General features: G+C 38.2%; 1 protein-coding gene across 5 annotated transcripts in view; it reads right to left on the reverse strand.

The window, feature by feature from the left end:
- Nucleotides 1-16,387, reverse strand: part of LOC118414017 (LIM domain-binding protein 2-like) — a 42,518-nt gene that overhangs the window by 7,762 nt on the left and 18,369 nt on the right. For 4 of the 5 annotated variants that reach the window (XM_035817736.1, XM_035817737.1, XM_035817735.1 and 1 more), the window contains exons 4-11: nt 13,664-13,678; nt 11,453-11,555; nt 10,126-10,194; nt 5,834-6,006; nt 5,343-5,465; nt 4,953-5,030; nt 4,440-4,563; nt 534-661 (exon numbers count right to left, since the gene is read on the reverse strand). In XM_035817736.1, coding sequence (XP_035673629.1) covers nt 534-661; nt 4,440-4,563; nt 4,953-5,030; nt 5,343-5,465; nt 5,834-6,006; nt 10,126-10,194; nt 11,453-11,555; nt 13,664-13,678 — 813 coding nt within the window. The remainder of the gene's footprint in view (nt 1-533; nt 662-4,439; nt 4,564-4,952; nt 5,031-5,342; nt 5,466-5,833; nt 6,007-10,125; nt 10,195-11,452; nt 11,556-13,663; nt 13,679-16,387) is intronic. The other variant, XM_035817738.1, reaches the window with a different exon arrangement.

Here is a 16,387-nt window from a genome sequence, read left to right on the forward strand (position 1 = left end):
AGCCCTGCTCTATAGTCTGGCATACAGAGTAGTTGTAGTGTTTCCTCTTACATCATCATTTATTGGCTACGACTTGCAGCATGGGTTACTGTATAGTATGCATACATATTTGAAGACTTCCATAGTTTGCCAGCCTGAGGACATGTGTTTGGTTTGTGTTCCACGGGAACAGGACCAAGAGGTACAGACACCCAGCTACTAAACTAACCAACCACCATCAACCAAACTACCAATACACAAGTCACAAAAGATTTCCAAACTTGTGCCACACTTTACGACTTGTAGCAATCTTTATTGTGTTTTGCAATGTACTTCTTGCACTAATGGCACTTCTTCTTGCACCAATGATAATTCATCAACAAAAAAAAGGTAGGTTGGTGTACAACTAATTGATAAGGGCATGTCATTTCAACTGAATCCAATGCCTTAACATTCCGACACTATTTCTTATATGTATGTTCTATTTCTTTGGCTGATTTTGCCACCAATTCTACACTACAGGAAAAGTAGACATGAAACACTGAGGGACCTACCCCTGCTGTAGGAAACTTCTTCTTGGATCCCCCTCCCCCTGACTGGTTGTTACTGCTGTTGCCGCTGCCCTGGCCGCTCTGAGATGCCTTTCGCTTTCTTCGCTTGCTGGGCGGACGTTCTGTGTTTGCTGTGGTGCAGAGAAGCCATTCAAATGGTGGCAGAATCATCATGAACCATTGGACACTACAATACTGTTTGGCTCTACAATACTGTTGTGTGCACAATTAAGATTTGCTAATTTGATTACCATTATATAACATTGTTAAAGGATTGTAGAAGCAGTGGCCCGAGGACAATTGGCAATGCAACCGTTTATGAAGCTAAAGGACGAAGGTTCGTGTACCATCTGAGGGATTTTTTTTTCTTCTCTTTTTGCCGGGGCGCCGCAGGCGCCCGGCTTTGTCCCCGGTTTAATGGTTCGTCCTTGGATGGGTCTGCTATGGTCGCAAAATGTACCGTGCGTTTTTACGACAATTCTCAGCCCTTCTCAGCCCTTCAAATAAACGCAATGTACCGTGCGTTTTTACGACAATTCTCAGCCCTTCTTAGCCCTTCAAATAAACGTTGTAAGAATACTGTTTATCCATGACCTCTACTCGTACAGAAAACATTGCAGCGCTCATTAGCAAAGTCTAGGAAAGGAAAATGTTTCTTGATTTGCAGTAAAACACTGGTCATGTAACATTTGAGGAGTTGTCGTTAAATCGCACGGTTCATTTTGCGATAGCGTTGACGGGTCCGGGTATTTAGCGGAATAACCCGGAATAACCCGGAATAACCCGGAATAACCTTAATAAAGGATGAAAGCTACCGAAATACAGTGTGCTTTGATAAGTTAAGATCGCAGAATGCAATATTTTGGCATAAAATAATGTATATATGGCCATGGGAACAAGAAATATTACGGTTATTCCGGGTTATTCCGGGTCATTTCGGGTTATTCCGGTAAATACCCTCACGGGCGTTGACGGTGCGGAGGAGGTGAGATTTTTATCGTACAGAAATTGGTACAGTTTGTAAAGTTATCTTTCTGGAATTCGGATGTATTAAAATATAACATTACATTCTAAGGCGTAGTGTCATGTGAGTAAAATGAGCACGACATTTGACGAAAGATTTTGTGGAGGGTATACAGTCAAGTTTATTGTGCAACGATTGGAACAGTTTACGTGCGGGTGGGAGGGGGGCGTGCGTCTATATATGCAGCTGCAGGAGGTCCTGCAGGACATTTTCGATCGTAAGAGTAACGTACAATTTGAAAAGATAGTGATCATGAATTCGGACACATTGAAACATATTTCCAAGGAACGGTATATAGTTTTTTTAGTAAAACCAGTGTGTGGGGATTGACGAGAATTTAGATAGTTTAATGGTGCACTGTGCTTGAGCCGATGCGAGGCATTATGCAGGGCATTTTTGATTGTAAAAATATCGTACAAGTTGAAAAGATGGATCGGATTCTAATACATTAAAACATACATTTCCAAAGAATAGTAGAAAACAACGGATTGTAGCTAACTGTTAAACAATCAGCAAAGCAGTTGGCAAGATGTCACACCTGAACTTTTGTAGATTTTTGCTTTTTGTTGGTACTAGTAAGATGTTATGTGATCAAGACAATATTTTCTTTCTGTTTCAGTGACGCCTTAGACTGTTCTCTGCTATATATACAAGTGACACAGTAATATACAGAAACTTACAGCTAGCAAAAGTCTGTACTCAATAAGATTTTACACAGTACACATTTATACTTCTTCTGCTGAAATCTACGCATTACATTTTGCATCCAACCAAAGAGGTTTGAAAGAGAGTCCTTGATCCAACCAAATTAGACCTTGAGACCTATTAACAGATCATTGATCACTGTGCATTTTGCACATACCAGACTCAATCGTGCCACTGAGCACTGCATTTTGCACACACCAGACCAATTGTGCCACTGAGCACTGTGCATTTTGCACACACCAGACCTATCGTGCCATTGAGCACTGTGCATTTTGCACACACCAGACCTATCGTGCCATTGAGCACTGTGCATTTTGCACACACCAGACCAATCGTGCCATTGAGCACTGTGCATTTTGCACACACCAGACCAATCGTGCCATTGAGCACTGTGCATTTTGCACACACCAGACTCAATCGTGCCACTGAGCACTGTGCATTGTGCAAATAAAGTCAAGCAAAGAACACATATATTGTGAACAATGTGTGAATCTATTTTATCGGGAAAATACCACCAAGGTGACATCATTTTCAGTGGAGATAATAGAGGCAAACAATGCACTGCAAATGCTTTAATGGCAGTTGTTAACCACAGTACTTGCAGACAAGCAATTACCTGGACAAGTACAGACCTTGATGGTGTACTTTTTCAAGGAGATGCACTATACACCTACATAAAACCATCACTAAGATCTGGTGTGGAGTTCCTCTCCGTTGATGATATTCCAGACTATTTGCAACTTTACAACAATACTGTACGTGTATCAATAAAAGAGTCTTACACTGGAGACATATTTGCCACAGAAGCAGTCTATCCTTATTACACCTTAAAGAAAGCCCTAGAAGCAGCATTTGCTGAATCCAACACTTGTCTTTTCATAACAGCACATGGAATAACTGGTTCAACAGTAGCATTGTTGCACGCTGATAACAAGTATTTTGTTTATGACTCACATGCCAGAAGTCCCATAACAGCATTGCCAGATAGCCATGGCACTTCTACTTTAAGCATGCACAGTTCAAACAGCAATCTAGTTTCATTCTTGCAACAACTTAACTGGAACACAACATGCAATTTTGAGGTTGTCCCAGTACAAGCAGAAAATGTTTTCTTATCAGTTGAACCTACTGGTATACACATTATCAATCTGACTAGCAATGTTTCTTCTATGATTGAGTCAGAAAACTGCTTTCAAGTTCAACAACAACACACATACACCTTGGTTAAACCAGAGTTTGTATCTACGAAAGAGAACCTACAACAACCAAACACAGCATTTCCATTTGCACCACATTGTAACCAAAGTACTGGGAAAAACATTGTGCCATGCACCACAAGCAAACATCCAAGTGCTATGCCAGAGAACAGGAATGAAGGCCTCTTGAATCAATTAGTAATGTCACCAAATGCAGCATCAAATTTAAATGATAAAAAAGTGCAAGGTCTTGCAATCCAAAGCGCAATATGCAAGGACAAACAAGAAAAACAAACCTATCAACAGAAGACAGAGAGTCTTGCAGAACAAAGAACATCATACAAAGCAAAGAAAGCAAATGAGACCTGTGAGCAGAAGAAAGAACGACAATGCACATCCGGGACCTCTTCCCGCCTTTGGCTGTGGTCTCGCACCGGAGTTTCTTTTACGATTTTTATATCCGGCACACAGCGCACACAAGGGATACAATTCCGCCCACAAAAGTACGCCGGAAAATCCAATTATACCAGTGAACAAAGGTTTCCAGCCAACTTCCCATAGATTTTAGATATAAACTTCTAGTTTAATAATGATGCACATTTTACTGGAACACAACATGAAATTTTGAGGTAGTCCTTCCAAATGCGCCCCGGCCAGCTTTTTTTAAAAGCTTTCTTGTTTCCTTTTAGACACATCTTATATATACAATGCTTTCATCTTGTAAACAGGGAATCTCACTCAGCTTTTTAAATTTTTTTCTTACGATTTTTTTCTGCTGAAACAACCTGAATTTTGTAAGAAATGTGGACATTCTAGTTAATGTAACTTACTCTACCAGATAAATTTGTATATACATGTATATGTATTGGGCAAGGTAGTCAATACATGTACATCCCTAGTAATTAAGCTACACAAAAAGAATTATTACCCTGTTTCTACAAGGATGATCAGCCCCTGACTGTAAGATCTGGTGGGAGCCCTTACCTGGTGGCGCGACCATGCGCTGCCACTTCTGGAAGAGGGTAGTCTTGAGGCAGTCCCGTGGGTTCAGACCGTACGCCTTGTGTCGTGACATCAGCTCCTGCATCGGCTCCAGGATCACACAAAGCTGCAAACAAACCAACAAACTTTCAGCTGATACAATACAGCATAGCTACTAATGGGTGTAACAGAGTTCCAATAGATTAAGCTCTTTCTGGTATTGGAAAAGGGAACACACTCTGTGCAAAAGATGAGGTCAACTATATTGTGTTAGTACTTTACATGGCTTAATCATTATGAACCAGACAGAACTGCATATAAATCTAGATCTTTAGGATTCCCCTCAACTGTATGTGTACACTTATAATTATGACAGACTATGATTCAGAGTTGCAACCTATAGTATTGAAAATTATGTATGCAGTCCCAGTTACTTAGCATATGTTGATACTAATATCAACGGGTCCACACATCAATACTACAATTGTAGTTAAATCACAAGTACTGGAGGCATACCCTGAGATAGTTGAGTGTGAAGCTGGTGAGACCCTGTCGGGTGATGTTCTTGGACAGCTGTTCCAACATGGCAGGGTCCTAAAGAGGGAAAGGATTACATTTGGTATCTCAGGAAAAACTCTTACAATACATGCACACTATTGGTCACTAGACTAAATGGATACAGAAAAAAATCTTAATCATTAGTATTTCTGACAGGGCTGAATCTGTCAGAAATACAGCTGACGCAAACTGAACTCAGTGGATGGCAACCAACTTTTAAGGTTTAAAGCTCTTACGTTGGCATTCAAAATGATAACAGTAATGATTTTTGGGGTACCTTAATCCTACAGATACACGACATGTATGTGTAAGGAAAACTGTAATGTAAAACAAAAGGCAGGTACTGACGTGCATGGCTATTACACTGCGTGGGATCATCTCTGTGTGCTGTCTGATCGCGAAGTGCCAGTTCTTAATTCTCATCAGGTCATCATAGGTGAACTCCAGCATCAGTCTTCCATCTGTACACACCTGTGCAGGTAAGGTAACAGGTGAGCCAATGCCATTAACACTGATTATGTACACAATAAATCAATATGCTTATGCTTTTCAAAGGACAGGTGTTTAATGTTGTGTCAATCACTTAAAGTAATATCAATCCTCCTCAATTTGCTCAAAATAATTGTTCCTCCTTCTGTGTAGACTGGGCAGCTGAGTGACCATGTTCATATGTTTCCTACTCCTAGGCCTATACAATGTCACATGTGCACTCATTTTTCACTTAAACCAAATGTACCTTTAAGTTATTAGATATGAAATGATGATACTTGAGCTGGCTTATTTCACCAACAGCTGTTAGTATTAGGGACTTCTGACAATAAGTGGGTTGACTTGAGTACCTTTGTAAAGGTGGGTTTCCCATGGTGAGTGGTCATGGTGGTGTTCTCACAGTCCAAAGTGATGAAGGTGTTGTGGAACGATTCTTTTGGGTGCTTCAAGGTGAAGTACAGGTCCGTCACGCCCCCCTCGAATATCGTTCTGAAGTACCGCGGGATCAGCGTCCTACCGATTGCTGCAGGACACAACCAAATTTAAATCATTCAGATATTGTAAAACAGCAGCTGGAGTAAAGGGATGCAGATAATGAGTTGTTCTATTTTCCCTTTCATTACAGAATACCACTGTGCCCTTGAGGTCTGATAAAAACAACTTTGTCAAAGTGATGATTATTATTCCATCAGGAGTCTTCTGAAATAGCGTAGTGCAAAATGAGAATCTCAATCTGACCATGAAACAGATCTAGATTTCCTAGCTTTCTTCATCTCATGGCACTTATTTTTCTGGATATAAATAAGACGTAGTAATCAAGACTGTACCTAAAGCTAGTAATGAAAACCCTTGCTTTCTTTCTGCTGCCTCAACAACAAAAATTCTATAAAACAGCTCTAGCCCAAAGGGAAGATACAAAATCCCAGGACCTTTTTAATTTCACATTTTACAAGGGCTATGAAAACATAGAAGATAAAGGCCACAGGTTAAGAATGTTGGTGGGCATAGGCTCTGCTCAGCAGGTCCCATAAAACAGAGAACACACTTGAAGCAGCCTCATTAGTATTCAAGTCCCATCTGCTGGTGGCAATGGTCAATATCTACCAGGGAGCTTCATGCAACATGCATACAGCACAGATTGATTCATTCCCCTGGGGCTGCCTCTGCCTGCCATTTAAAAACACCCAGCAAAAACACTACGTTCTGTCTCTCACAGTTTGGAATAATAATGTCGGTAGGGAATATCCAACTTTCTTCTACACTGGTACCAAAGCATTTTTATAAGTTTTCAACAAGGTTCACAACCATCATTTAAAAAAAAATCAATATCAGATTCAATGATAGAAAAGTTTCATATGGTAGAAACATTCACAGAAAGAGAAAATGAGCATCAAAACATGGCATAAAAAAGTATAATAATCACCTGGAGCAACTGTAAATAAAGGCAACTAGAAAGGCAACAATTTTGCGAAAATGCAGAAATGTTTTCCCCATAGCCTTTTGTCAAGCTACTTGCACACAATACCATTAGGCTAAACCTGCATCTATTTTGGACCAGGTATTCAACATAATTATACTAAACTATTAATGGCATTAGGTTCACCCTGCAGTAGTGTAGTACTGTGTGCCAGGAAAAAATGCTCATATGCACAATAACAGTCAATATCCAACCTATCCTCTGATTGACAGTCATATCTACAATAACAGCTAATATCCAAACTAACCCCTGATTGGTTGATGACAGAAAAAGAATGAAAAAGAAGAAAGAAAAAGAACATATCAGCAAAAATAGCATGTATTCCGCTACTGGGGAAAATATAACAACAAACCTCCGTAATATGAATAGATACTAAAAAACAAAGAAAAGTAAAAACTGGTACAAGAAAATTTGTAACAAAAAATATAAACATGGCACTTCCATTACCTTAAGTACAGAACTGTATGATTTGCAATACATGTACCGTGTAGGATTCCAGAATAGAGAGAATATAGTGACAACTATAGTATCCCAAAAATGAGACTGATAGCTTTGAAAAATGCAAGTGCATTTCTAGTTGGATTTCAATTGTCCATGCAGAATGGATAACATACATGTACCTTACTACAATATATAATGTACAATGAATGCTGGTTTTCAAGTTGAAAGGTACACTATTATTATACTAACATGTAATCTCTATTCCACAGCACAAAATACAAACATGTAAACAAACTGCCTATAATGTACTATTATAGATAAAACTAAATTTGCAGCCGCCAAAACTAGAAACCCCACCATTATTCAATTTCCCTATAATATTATAGGTTATAGGTGCAGACTGTTATGAACTATCATCAGTCAATTCCCTATATATTGGTGTTATACTGCATGTTTTTGCTCGTGCAGCTCCATTATTTTCCAACAAAAGACCATTATCCTGATCCCCCTTCTATCATCTTGTGTTATGGCTATTACTACATGTGCAAGGGGAATGATGTCCATCCATCTTTGCCACCACTTTGGTGTCAGCCTAACAGGGATACAAATCACAGCAATCTGAGAAAGCATTCGCTGAAATTACGTTCCTCTTCTAATTGCATGTACATGTACATTGCACACATGTTGCTTGTCCCTCCCAAATCTCTAAAATTAGGCTCTATTCATTTAAAGCAATTACATATATTGTATGTCCTGGCAATAGTAGGCAATTGTATTAATCAAATTCAGAAAAAAAACATAATAATGAAATTATAAACCAATTTCTTTTTATGTGAACCTTCTGCTAATTTGTTCAATGCCTGTTCCTGCCAAGAGATGTGCATCAGTACCAGGTATAGTACTGTGAAAATAGTTTCTGCACCTGTACTTAAACCTCTGTAACCGATCCCTGTACCTGTACATGTTAAGGTACAAACATGTATTACATTTCTGCCTTCTTGCAAAACTTTCGACCCAGGCCAAGCCTGTGGCACCAATTTTGGACCCGGGCCGAACCAACCTTCCTACCCTGCAAGTCTCTAATTACACCATATTCCCGCCTCATATCCTGCTACTCTGCAATATTCAACAACTAACTGCAAACACACTCCAGGACAAATAAACATACAGACCAAAAACTGCTACCTCCATGTTCACAGACTCTGAGGTAATCAGGGTTCTAGCCAGGATTTTATTTTAGCGTAGTGGGAATGGCATGGTAGCAAAGCGACTAATCAGGAGATTGGTGTGGAAGGGGGGGGGGGGGGTCTTGGTCCTTCCACAGTGAGATTTGAAGATGTAGAGTTAAAAGTTAGGATTTTGGGGTCAGTTTTGAGTGGCATATCATCATTTTTCATTGTTCAGACATTTATTTGTCATTGTTGAACAAGCAAATGACAGCAAAGCACCACTACACTAGTTAAAAATTAGCGTAGTGGCCCTTATTTTAGCGTAGGGGTCACAAATTTTAGCGTAGTGGCCCACTACGCTAAAATGCACTAGCTAGAACCCTGGTAATAATGTTCATGCACATGTATTAAACAATACCAGTTCAATGAGCAAGGGGAATATCATCTACCAAACTAAATAGGTATGTTAAAAAACAATCTCTTCCATACTTCTAATACTAACACATATGGCAACCATTTGATAAAGGATATGACCAACGACATGTATGACAAACATGAATCGAAAATCAAAACCATGCTGATATGACAGTACCAATGGCCTGGCAATATATAATCAAGTATAGATTAATACAATCTTTACTTACAAGGATTACTTAAAGACAAAGTGTATTTCTCTGCTTACACAAAATGATAAATCTAATCTCTCTTTAGTGTCCCCACTGGAGTTGCCGGCATGACGCGTACAGAATTTAAAGTGAGGAAAAATAATTCTGGAGCCGCACTTCAAGGTCAGAAAGATTTTGTAAAGTGATGGGCCATGGAGTATGGAGATAATGTGCTGTGGGTGGAAAGAAAGCTATCGGGCCTGTACCATGTAGACATCTCATCTTGTAATTCTGTTAAAAAGACTTCTATGCCTGAAAATAACTAGAAAAAACAATGCTTTAAAAAAAAGGGCATATTTCAAAGCCCTCAGTGAATTTGATTTTTCACGCTTTGTCTCTTTTGTAGTCTTTAAGGTTATACATTGTACTTGTACTTTTGCAGCACAATATTCCTATGATAAAGTCAACGGAATACAAATAGGAAACAAATCCAAAGAAAGACAAAGGCACACCGCCAACGTGCAGAGTTCCAGTGAGATACCAACTTAACACGGCATTCAGTCATCAACTACACCACATTTCTACATTGTCTTACCTGTAATTTAAGTTTTTAATATGTCTACAAATTACAGTTTGCATGTGAGTGTTACTTGCCATGTTTTAGTATCCACATACATGTACCTGTCTATAAGCAGGCAAATCTTTCTATATAGTTTGTTTTATTATTATCATAATACTATGTGGTTTCCTGCTTTTTTCAGAGGGATTTGGCTAACATGTAGTAACCTGTGATTTGCTTCAAAGAACCTCCTTGACACTTCTGTAACCTCTGATGTTCACTTTGGACCTTGTCAGCTGTCACTGTGGAAAACCGTTACTCATGTCTTTTAAAAACTTTGAATGCCAAAATCGGTCAATTTTTCATGTAATATAAGTAATACCCAACTTACTGTACTGCTTTATGCCTCCCTCGTCCTCAAAGTGCCACCCCTGAAGAAACGGGGGGCTACTGGGGGCGACTAGGCATGGACAAACAGGCACAGGTTAACATATAGAATGTCTCGCATGCAACCACAGGGTTCATACAGCCTCGGGGTGTCGACAAAACCCATCCACGGCATTCTGGGATGGGGAAACCTCAGGTTAGATTGGTCTCAGGCTAACAAGCCAATTGAGAACACCAAATCTGAATTGTGTCCACCAAATCTGAATTGTGTCCACCAAATCTGAATTGTGTCTACCAAATCTGAATTGTTTCCACCAAATCTGAATTGTGTCCACCAAATCTGAATTGTGTCTACCAAATCTGAATTGTTTCCACCAAATCTGTATTGTGTCTACCAAATCTGAATTGTTTCCACCAAATCCGAATTGTGTCTAATCCTGTCTTTACATCCACCCTTAGGAACATGAGACTGTGGTAAACATGACTTCCAAACATATGTCCCAAACATCACCCCTTACAAGACATCCAAGACATGCTATATTGTGCCTGTGCATGTTTGCCGTAACAGTGATTTTGTAAGCCTCTTTGTAACCTCAGCTTTTGCAACACCACATAAGACATGATTTTGGAATAGTTTCCAACACAATGATTAGACTCGCCAAATTTTGGACAAAACCTCTATCTGGTCTTCGTTATCATAACGGAACCCATTGCTTTTTGGTGACCTCTTTTGTGTTGGAAACTAGTTCAATAATGTTATTTACCGACATATGTAGATAAACGTCATGCTAAAATATGATATGATCTCAAGATTTGACCTTCAAAATTTGTTCATCCAAACAGGTCAAGGGTCAAGCAGTGCAGAAGCACTAAGTGCAAAGAGGCTTAGGGTGCAGTCTCCTTATGCTAATCTTGCTTCAATGTGCAGTCATGAGAGCAGGAACACCCCAAGCAATCTATACTAGCCAGATCCTCTCCATTCACTCCAACTTTTACATTTTTGAATATGAATATTTATTCTCATGAATAAAACAAAGGGTTCAAACAAATATATACCTTTGTTGCACTAGTTGTGATATACACCAATCAGTAAAATTATTCCTTTTCAAAAAAGAAACATCAGCTCACATGTATGAATAAATCGAACATAAAAGGAGTCAAAAATAAAAAAGAATAAAAATGATACCTTGAATGAAATATGTAATATACAATGTCCAAGTGGGATATTGAAAAACTTATTTTCATACCGAGAGGGTTGCCTGTCAACAGTACTACAGAGTATGCAGAAACCAGAACATGACCATGTAAGTGAAGTATTTGGCATAACTCACTGTATCTCTTTGGCCCATCTTCCAAACAGAAGGACAATGTTAACGTTGCATCATCCTCAAAGAATTCTGTTGCGAAAGCATCCCACCACAAGTTGTCGCTGTCCTATACATGAACAAACCAACATGACAATTAACACCATGTTATCCAAGGCTTTAAGAGCTTCAAGGCACAAAAACTGGCTTGAAAAATACCTGAAATAAAATTTTATTTATCCATCAAATTAACAAGAGTGGGAAAATACATTATTTTTTCAGTGTTAAATGTTACACTTCCTTAAATATTGAAAGCTAGCAAAATTGATGATAACAGGTTTTTTAAAGGGAAAGGCCTCCTCTTATGTTGAAAATGGTTAATCCCTTCCTGCCTCATCCCTTGCACCAGATAAAGATAAGAATGACCCTTCCCCTACATGTTAGCTTGTGTGTGTCACAGAGGTTGCAGAAATATCGATCCAACAGACTTGATGCCCATGGCCAAATGGATTTCTTGGGCAGAAATTATTCAACTGTCTGTTTCATCTACACAGTCAGTAATGAGGAAGATTTCTACTCAAATTGCAAGCCGATGAAAACAGCTATCTTTCTCAGAAATATTGTGTTTGTGTGGTGAAATCAAATAGCATACATTTTGCTTCAAGTGTACAACAGGAGAAAGCATATCACCTGCTACAATGACAAATCAATGTGGTCATTGCAAACAAACTAAAATCAGATTTAGAGACAACACTGGAGTCCTCGCAAGAAAATTACTTTCAGTGTAATTGCACGAGGATAGAAAAATGTGCACTTTGATAATATAGAAAACAGTAAAAAAAAAGTTTTGGATTCCCTTTAACTGCCTCTGACTACATGTATCTTGTACTACTATTAAGGTAGGATTTCAGGGTGGCTGAGGAGTTTTGGGGGGTGTTTTTGGTCTTCTAAAATTACCATCTTAGATAATGTATGGACCTTGATTTTTTCTAAGGTAGTACCCTAACGCATAAAGATAGTTTATGCAAATTGGTATGATGTCACAATGACGTCATCAACTACTTTTAGGCCACGCCCATTTTTAGAAAAAAAAGCCTAAAAAGCCTAAATTTTGACTTGTATTTTGTCTGTTATTATTGAAACTTTTCAGAAATGTGCATAATAGTGATTTGAATAGATCTGCGCGTGGATTTTATCATACCTTGTCATGCTGATTTTTTATTAATTTTTTTCCTGAAATTTTAATTACCCCTTATGCTAACAGCATTTGGGAGCACTAAATAGCATTGTTTTGCGTCGGGAGCGCACAAAGTTTTTCCTTACAGGGTAAATTTCATAATAAAACTAATTTTACACATTTTCGATGAACAGTTTTTCAAAAATTAGGCCGTAAAAATCAAGTTGTTGTGGTAGTAGTGACGTAATCCACTTTTACAGGTTGTAAAAAGACCAAAGTGATGTTTTTGAGGTCAAATTTGAATTCAGCATGTGCCAAAACCCCTGTATACTATTTTTTTTTCTTGTATCTTCAAGGATAGGGAAAATATGGTGATTTTGCATATTTAATTAGTGGACTCTGATTTTATTACCCCTGGAACTCAATTATTCAGGATTATTCATCATTTCTGAACTAGATGTATAAATTTCAGGACAATAATTCAAATCAACATATTATAAAACCCCTGTACACCAATTTTTTTCCTTGTATCTTGTATGAGTACGGAGATATTGTAATCTTGCATATTTAATTAGCTGATCAAGAGAAATTATGCATAATTTTCAGGCCTTTCAATGGCCATAACTCTCTAACGGTATGTCCGATTTTGTTGAAATAAAAACCATTCTATTTGTTTTACTAAGACCTATCCAATGATATCAAGTTTTAAAAGTTATGATGAGTTTGACATTTTTGCGTAATTTTAGACAGCTACTTTGACCTTGAATTTTGACAGACAAAAAGGAACATTTGATGGGAAAGTATGTTAGATTATGAAAATAGAATTACATAGAAAATAACATTGATAGTTATTTTTTGGAAAATATCATTTTGAAATTTTGCTCAGCCACCCTGAGATACTACCTTAAAGAAATAAATGATTAGTCAGACTAATACTCGAGTCTGATAAGATATAAGTGCCACTCAAAATTAAGGGTGAAAAAAACAAGACAGAAAGCGCATGTGAAGCAACAACTTTTCAATTCTTTTTACTTGCTTAGAAAGAAAAAAATTCCACCCACCTCTCTGAGATTCTCCTGAAAGAGAATCGAAAAACACAATATCAAATTGGTGCTGCCATAAAGCCATGCTGTGTTATTTTAGCACGTTTGCATGAACATAGATAGAATGAACAAAGATTCTTCAATCATATACACACTACACTGTGATGTAAGATGTTCAATAATATTCAGAATAGTCTTCCATATGCTTCAGTCTCATGGAGAGAAAATTGAAATTTGTGAAGAGATTTATTGATTCACAGTTCATTTTACAATGTATGCGGGCTGGAAAGCAACAGTTGGCTACATTGTATATCCAATATACCTGGTAGTACCAGTAATAACTAATACCAACTGTAGTGTCAGAATCTGACATGTGAGTGTAGTAATGGTATGAACATTACAAATCATTGCCAGCACTACAGGCCAACTACCATTTCATCAAGTCAGCCCTACTTTGACTAGGTACACATGTGTGAAAGAATCAAGTCATTCTTTGCAATGGAAGTACTGTTACATACAAATGTTTTACCATTCTTCCAATGATGTCAGGAGACAAATATTTACAACATTGTACAACAAATGTATACAAATTTCTCAGTGCACACTTTCGCTTGAATATCACGTCTCCCATACAATTAGCTAAGCTATAGAGGAGGTTGCCTTTTTGTGAACATTGCGTTCACATTTACCAACAACCAACTCACAACTGAATTTCCAATCTGTGAGTTTTTTAACAAGTGATGGCGGAAAGCCAAGGTAAGGTTCAGGATATGGTGCAGTGTTTCTGAGAGCACACTGTCGTTATTACATGTACTTACACATATTCCAGGTGATGTTCTGATGTGCAACTAAATCTAACATGTTACCTCAGCTTTGCAAGAGAAGTAGGTATTTACAAAATTACATCATAGTGTTATTTTCAATAAGCATTTCAAATAAAATGAAATTCCTAATTTGCACGAATCTCATAATAAAATCTGGAGTTTGAAATATTCTTTGACATATATGTAGCTATTGTTGAAAATGCATGTATCTGCTGATTTAGAATGTGGCATTTGTGCCCATCGTCAAACTGTCCAGAGAATTTCAATTGTCAAATAACTAACAGTATAAATGGTCTCTTACATGAAATTTGTCTTAGAAACTTTGTTCGAACTTACATCAACTGTATCATACAAATTCCACAGATACGGGGATTGGTTTGGATCTTGGGATTGCCTGTTGTTTGGATATGATCATGGTAGGTCATACATGTGTGTACAGGTAACACATAATGTTGGCCATGCAGAACAGTTTTGGTACAGAAATACTACCCAAATTGGCATTTTTTACCCATCAGAATCAGATCTATATACCAGTACAAACTACATATGTACAGAAATAGGTACAAGGCATGCCTGTAGCCAGGATTTTGGTTGGGGGGGTTCTTTTTAGTACTTGTGGGACCATCGAGCGCCGCAGGCGCGAGACTCACGCCAAAGGCGTGAGCTGCCTAGGGGGGTCCGGGGGCATGCTCCCCCGGGAAAAATTGAAATCTTAACCCTCTGAAATGCCATTTCCTGCATTTTGACGGGCAAAATTTGCTGGCTAAGTTTAAGTTAAAACCCTATTCAGACCGGGCTTTTTTGGTCATCCCTGGACCGGGGGGGGGGGGGGGGGGGGCCCTTTTTAGGCCCCCCCCTTCTAAGTCCTATAACTTTAAAACGACGTGCCTTAGGGCCACCAAATTTTTAGGACATGACGTCGACATAATATCTGACAAGTATGTGACGTTTGACGTTACGTTGACGTAAGATGACGTAATAATGACGTCATCAATTTGATTATATTGGCCAAACCCATGAAAAAAGGGTATTCTCAGAAAACTTCAAGTTATACTACAAAAATGTAACAACAAGTGCAGATAACAGAATAATAATGTTTGTTACGCTTTGTGTTGCCAATAGCAACATCGATGACGTCAATATGACGTCATTTTATGACGTCATGCACATCTAAGATACGAGTTTGGCTCCGCCATATTATATCCACCACCTTTAATTTTTAAAAATACTTTTTTTGCAACAAATAATCACAAAGGGCAATGGAAATAGACTAAATTCATTCATTTAGATGGTTTTTGATGAAAAAATACCAGGTAGTTACAAATTTTAAGGGATAATTAGATTGTTATTCTTGATCTGGCCATTCGGTCCGCCATCTTGGATTTTGGGCTGATGACGTCATCAAATTAGCATAATTTATGCATATATAATTATGAAAGATATGCTAAATAATATAAGATTTTATTTATGTAACAAAATTGCAGTAATATAGCAAATAAATGTGAAAAATACATTGTTAGAACCAAAAATAGTGATTTTTGGCAAAACTGCCTGTCAACAAACGGTTGCCATGGCAACAAGAAAAAATGGAAAATTTGTCAAACTTCGTAGAATTGTTGCCAACAATATTTTAGGAAAACTCATCAAATTTGGTGGCTCTAGCGTAAGCCGTTGTGGCGTTATAGGACATCGAAGTTAGCGCGGGCCTCAAAAGCCCCCCCCCCCCCCTGTCTGAATAGGGTTAATGGAATTTCTCTTAAAATACACAAGGTTTTTGGCATAAGTCTTTGAGGCCGACTCCCCCGACATATTTTCACCATGTCCGATACCAATGGTGGACAATGGTGGTCCGTTGCAATGGTGGTCCGGGGAAATTTTGAAATCTGGACCCTCTGAAAAGCCATTTCCTGCACTTTCT

Source organism: Branchiostoma floridae, chromosome 4, assembly GCF_000003815.2.
Source record: "Branchiostoma floridae strain S238N-H82 chromosome 4, Bfl_VNyyK, whole genome shotgun sequence".
Classification (NCBI taxonomy): Eukaryota; Metazoa; Chordata; class Leptocardii; order Amphioxiformes; family Branchiostomatidae; genus Branchiostoma; species Branchiostoma floridae.